The following is a 6000-nucleotide window of genomic DNA, read 5'->3' on the forward strand; positions in this document are numbered from 1 at the left end:
TAACCTCCTTCCACCTTCGGTGGCGGGGGTAATAACTACTTCCAGCTTTTTATTTGCTTCTTTGAAAGACAAAGAATCTCCCACTGCAAACAATCAGTTTGTTAGCTACTCCTCTGCCATCACAGTGCAAATTAGCCAACTGTTGTTTCAGCCATGCCAGTCCACCCCTTGAGAAGGTAATTGATCCATGAATGAGTTTGTGGCTTACTGACTTCATCAGCATGGAGTGAATTCCCCATAAGAGTTGAGCTGCCAAGTTTACATCTATCAAGCAAGTTTACACCATCTATCGTGCAAGCTTACGTCCAATCTTGACTCTCATGCTAGTAGCAGCAGCAAAAGTCAATGCAGAATGCCACACCAAACACTGAAGGTCATACCACTATTGCAGATAAGCAAGCAAGCAAAAAAAAAAGTATGGGGCTGGGGAAGACTCATGTTAACGCTACGAGGGATGATGAAGTATAAAATTTGTGATGATCTTCACCACAATAAATGAGAACATTCCTGCTCATAGTTTTGTCCGTCAATGTTATGTGCTCACACCTAGAGCTATGACCTGGAAAACCTTGTATGTTCAATGATATTCAACATGGTGAAAATCATCAAGCAATATTAACAATTTAAAATCTTGATCTTCGGGGATCCAACTCTATAGCAGAGTTGGCATTGACATATCTAACTGGAAGATAAAATGGTTGTAGTGCATTTCCACCAGGTCTGGAGATGCCAGAGCTGTTTCAAAACCCACCCTGCAACGGTTCCTGGAGAAATTTGCGAGCGCTTCATTGGATCTGCACCCATCATTATGATGTAGACTGTGACGACCGTTAGGTCATCATTCGATCGGGAAGATCGCCTGGCGTCCGGGCAAAGCTAGGAACCGAACCACCGCAGTAGAAAGTACGAGCAGACACAATGTGTTCTTAAGTTGGATGTTCATAAACCAGAACAACAAATCCCCTTTAAATACATGTAATAAGTGATGAATTGGTTCCCAAACACAAATTAAACCATATTTTTTCAATAAAAACGCTATTAAATATACTTTATAAATAAAAAAAAACAAGAATAAATTGGAGTAAATCAAATGTGTGTAGTATAAGGAATGAAGAAAGGTAATTGTGGTGTATGGGCATAGGGCGCTGAGGGGGCGTGGAGTATATGTGATAATAGTCACGTGCTTAGGCATGCATATATTTGTACGCGCCCGCTAGAGGCTCAGCGTAATGTACATCCAGGCACGCAATAAGCAGAGTTACGACTACGCCCACACTCGCTCCGTGCCTCACTGCACTCCGGACATTACAGTTGGCGACGACGGATTAGGATCGGATCACCGCTCATGGCAAAGTGCATGTTTTCGTCGGCAATGACTGAGTTGTTTCCGGCGCAATTGGATTGCCAGACGCACACGGCGCCGGGAAAATCATCGCAGCTCGCGCGGTACGAGTTCGATCACCTGGCAAGGAGCCCAGGGGAACGCATTGCGAGTTTCGCAGCGGGTGAGACATCTCACCGTCGCCTGCAAATTCACATTGAGTGAACGGCAGGTTAGGCTCAAAGATCGTTTTATTGCTGGATTGCAAGACTCGGACATGGTTTCGGCAATACTACGGCTGAAGTACAAGGACATTACGTTCAATTCAGCAGTCGCAACGGCATCGGCCGTCGAACAGACGCTGAGAGATGTCCAAGCCATTGCCGGCCAGAGCCTCACAGGTGGTCCAGAGGTCCACGTGGCGTGGGACAAACCCAATGACCCGGGGCAAGACCTGCAACCTGTGCGAGGCCACCCCGACCACCCGGGCGAGACCTGCAACCTGTGCAAGGTTTTGTACATGACGTACTGTACGCTTTCACATCCCGGAACACGACCTGCAACCTGCACGAGGAAACCCAGATGACCCGGAGCAGGTCCTGCAGCCGATGATGAGCCTGTTTTCAATTGGTCCGATGGTAACAAGACCATTGACAGTGGAGATCGAGGTGAACAAGACTCCGATCGTTTTTCAAATTGATACCGGGGCCGCGGTGTCGATCATGGGCGAACAGACCGCTCGTAGACTCAACGGTCTCAACCTTATCGGGTCTATCCTCATGCTGTACACGTACACCAGCGAAGCGATTACGCCACTTGGAATGACAGACGTATCTGTGACCCACCGAGGTCAAAGCGCCGTGCTCTCGCTGTTTGTGGTACGAGGGGAGCGGCCAGCGCTCGTGGGCCGAGACTGGCTGACTAGCCTCAGGCTAGACTGGACGGTGCCAGGCATTCACCTTGGGCGACCCGTGCCGAGCCAATTAGAGGATCAGTCGGAGGAGGTTTTTCAAAAGCATCAAGGTTTGTTTTGCAACGAGCCTGTACAACTCGAGGAGGTGCAGGCAAAGCTTTTGAGGAAGGAGGGAGGGGTGCCTCCCTTGGAGCTCGCGGGCGAGGTCCTGCTGGGGGCAAAGGCCACGCGGATGCAGAGTTGGTGTGTGTTCCTTGCTTCCTACAACTACGATATACAGTTCCGGAGCAACGGTGGGGGGGGGGGGGGGGGCATGCCGACTGTGATGGTCTCTCGCGCTTTAGTTGCGCGGAGGGTCCAGCTTCGTCTGAATCAGCCGACCAGGTTGATGTATTTGCACTGAGCCGGGTCCAGGGCGGGCCGGTCACCGCCAAGCAGGTCGCGGTGGAGTCGGCTCATGATACAGTACTTGCCCGTGTCGTTCAGGCGATTTCAACGGGGGATTGGGGCGAGCAACCTTCGACGGTGGGAGCGGCTCATGATCCGGCGCGCGCTTGTGTCGTGCAGGCGATCGTTCAGCACGTGATCGCCTCGAGCACGGTCTGCATCGTCTCTGCGCCTTCGGCCGTTCATTCCGCAACCGAGCAATGGTTGTTCACAAGGTTGTTATGGTGGCCGGGGTTGGGGAGAGACATTGAACGAGTAGTTAAGCATTGCGCTGCTGGGCAGGCAAATGCCGATAAGCCGCGCGTGAGCGGAATGTGTTTGATGGTGATCGATGCGTTCGCTGAGTGTCCGGAGCGTGTGCTTTGGCAGTGTGCTTCGACGGGCATTGCGTTGCAGGGGCTGCGGCCGATCGTTGATAATAAAAGCATATCCGAGAGAATGGGTTCTGGCAAAGATCCGCCGTTCCTCACAGATGTGTGTAATGATCTTGTGCATCGCGGCGGTGTACAACAACTTAAACGGTTTGTTAAAGTGTTGTGTCATCCTGACGTGCCGGAATCGTTTGTTAAAATGTTGTGCCATCCTGCCACAAACGAGCAGGCAGAATCGTTTGTTAAAATGTTGTGTCATCCTGCCACAAACAAGCAGACAGAATCGTTTGTTAAAATGTTGTGTCATCCTGCCACAAATGAGCAGGCAGCATCGTTTGTTAAGATGTTGTGCCATCCTGCCACATAAGAGCAGGCAGAATCGTTTGTTATAATGTTGTGTCATCCTGCCACAAATGAGTAGGCAGCATCGTTTGTTAAGATGTTGTGCCATCCTGCCACTAACGGGCAGGCAGAATCGTTTGTTCAAGTGTTGTGTCATCCTGTCACGAGCGAGCAGGCAGGATCGTTGGTTGAGGTGTGGAAACGTGCTTGGTGTGAAGGGAAGTCTACATCTGCGCCGACAGTGCTTAATGTGTTTTCGTTACCGTGTGGAAATGTGATACGTTCAGCCACCGATGAACCTGCAAAGGTAATGGAGCAAGCAGATCGCCTGGTTCGGATTGCTGGCGCGGAGCCGGGGCAGATTCGCTGTTCAGCATCACGCCCACCCCTGATATCGTCAAGGCCAGACGTGCCGAGCGACATGCGCACCACGTGCTGCGTGCTGGCGCCCACGGGGCTAATGGACTCGGGGTGTTTACCTACTTTGGTCCTGTCTGAGGGGGACGCGCAAGCTTGTCGGCCGGGGGTGTTTGATGGTGCAGGGGGAGGTTCGCCTGGGGTGTCACCTCGACCTAGCCAGAAGGCGTGGAAGCATGGGCCGTTTGATGGCGCTGTCCGCCTAGGGCGGATCAAGCGACGTGGTACTTGGGGGGATTTTGGATGATTAGTGTCCTTTTTCTCCAGTTGCTTTTTGTGTCATAGTGTCAATGATATTGGATTTGTATCATGTTGCCATTTTATAATCATACTTTTAGGAGGGAGGAGTGTGGTGTATGGGCATAGGGGGGCGTGGAGTATTTGTGATAATAGTCACGTGCTTAGGCATGCATATATCTGTACGCGCCTGCTGGAGGCTCAGAGTAATGTGCATCCGGGCATGCAATAAACAGAGTTACGACTACGCTCACACTCGCTCCGTGCCTCACTGCACCCCGGACATTACAGTAATGAGTTGGAGGGATTTATGGTGAAGCAGGTCTCTCGTAGGAAAGGAATGAACCCTGTGGAGAGAGGAATGATATGTGAAACGAAGGAAGAGAGTTGGGCAAAGCTCATATGAATGAGGTGTGAATTATAGTATGAATTGATAATAATGAACTCTCGAGGTCCTATTTCCTGTGTTTAACGCTCAGCGAGGTATGTAAAAAAAAAAACCCACGTTGGTGTGAACGCATCGAACATTCAAATGACCGAAACAAGGTTATAAAGTACGATTGTATGAACGGATGTTCGGAAGCCAGGTGTTCCTAAACCAGGAACTGTCTGTACTGCACTCCACAAACCCTAACAGTTGATAATTTACAAAGCAGATTTCAAAAGAAAAAAAGAAAATAAACCACAGCAATTAGTAAATCTGACAAGATTTTATCTTAATAAAAAAATTATTGAAACAAATTAACAGTTTATGAAAATAGTAGTTTTGAACAGTTTCTTATTTTGCAAGCAAACAAGATAAAAAGCAAGTAAGTGAAATGGTTGAAAAGGGAGATTAAATTTTTTTTAATGGAAGTCTTGACTCACCTGATGAATGGCCCTGGCAGACCTGCCTGCTTGCAAAGCAAAGCAAGATGAGTCAGATGTTCAGGAGCAGGGACAGCGAGGCCAGATGTAAGGAGAAGGCCTCGTGCTGAAAACTCTACCGTTTGCATTCGCGTGCCAGGAAGTACATTCAAGAACACCTGCAAATTACAAATAAAACAAAAAACCCAAAAGATTTCCCTGTGGTTCTTCAGCAAAAATCATATGCAGGATATAGACAAATAAGATACACCATTAGAGTGCCTTTTAAAGTCCTATTATCTTGTGAGCAAAAACCATTGAATTATACTAAGTGGTGAAATGATTGCCCACCAGAGGGTCCAGCCAAAGGGTATTACCCAGAGCCAGCACCACCCGACCTTTGAGCTTTGTTCCCACTAGCTTCTCAGCCATGTACTGCATCGCCTGGAAAAAAAGAAGGGGGAAGAAAAAAAAAAAAACCAACACATACTTTAGTATTTACAATGTTATGTGTACTTCTCTCAGACAATCAACATACTGACAAAAGAATGGAGCTTTCAAAAATAATTCAAGCAACAGCTCTGTGTGAAACAAAAAAACAGCCATCATGATTCATAAACGTTCAGAATATTTCACAGTAACAGCTGTAATGGTGGTGGTTCGAAAACATTTCCCAAAATTTTCTCTTCTGAGAACATCTCTGGGTTCTACCGCTTTGCTTACCACAGCAATCTCCATGCAAAAAAACATCTCATCATACAATATTGACAAATTTTGTTTCTTGCATATGTGTGTGTGTGTGTGTGTGTGTGTGTGTGTGTGTGTGTGTGTGTGTGTGTGTGTGTGTGTGTGTGTGTGTGTGTGTGTGTGTGTGTATGTGTGTGTATATATATATATATATATATATATATATATATATATATATATATATATATATATATATATATATATATATATATATATATATATATATATATATATACACATATATATATATATATACACATATATATATATATATACACATATATATATATATATATATATATATATATATATATATATATATATATATATATATATATATATATATATATATATATATA

General features: G+C 46.4%; 1 protein-coding gene across 1 annotated transcript in view; it reads right to left on the reverse strand.

The window, feature by feature from the left end:
• Nucleotides 1-6000, reverse strand: part of LOC147035231 (uncharacterized) — a 326073-nt gene that overhangs the window by 95972 nt on the left and 224101 nt on the right. Inside the window, exons 22-23 of the mRNA XM_085895787.1 lie at nucleotides 5246-5338; nucleotides 4916-5073 (exon numbers count right to left, since the gene is read on the reverse strand). Coding sequence (XP_085751913.1) covers nucleotides 4916-5073; nucleotides 5246-5338 — 251 coding nt within the window. The remainder of the gene's footprint in view (nucleotides 1-4915; nucleotides 5074-5245; nucleotides 5339-6000) is intronic.

Source organism: Eptatretus burgeri, chromosome 1 (assembly GCF_056783735.1).
Source record: "Eptatretus burgeri isolate ZD-2024b chromosome 1, Ebu_testis_v1, whole genome shotgun sequence".
NCBI lineage: Eukaryota > Metazoa > Chordata > Myxini > Myxiniformes > Myxinidae > Eptatretus > Eptatretus burgeri.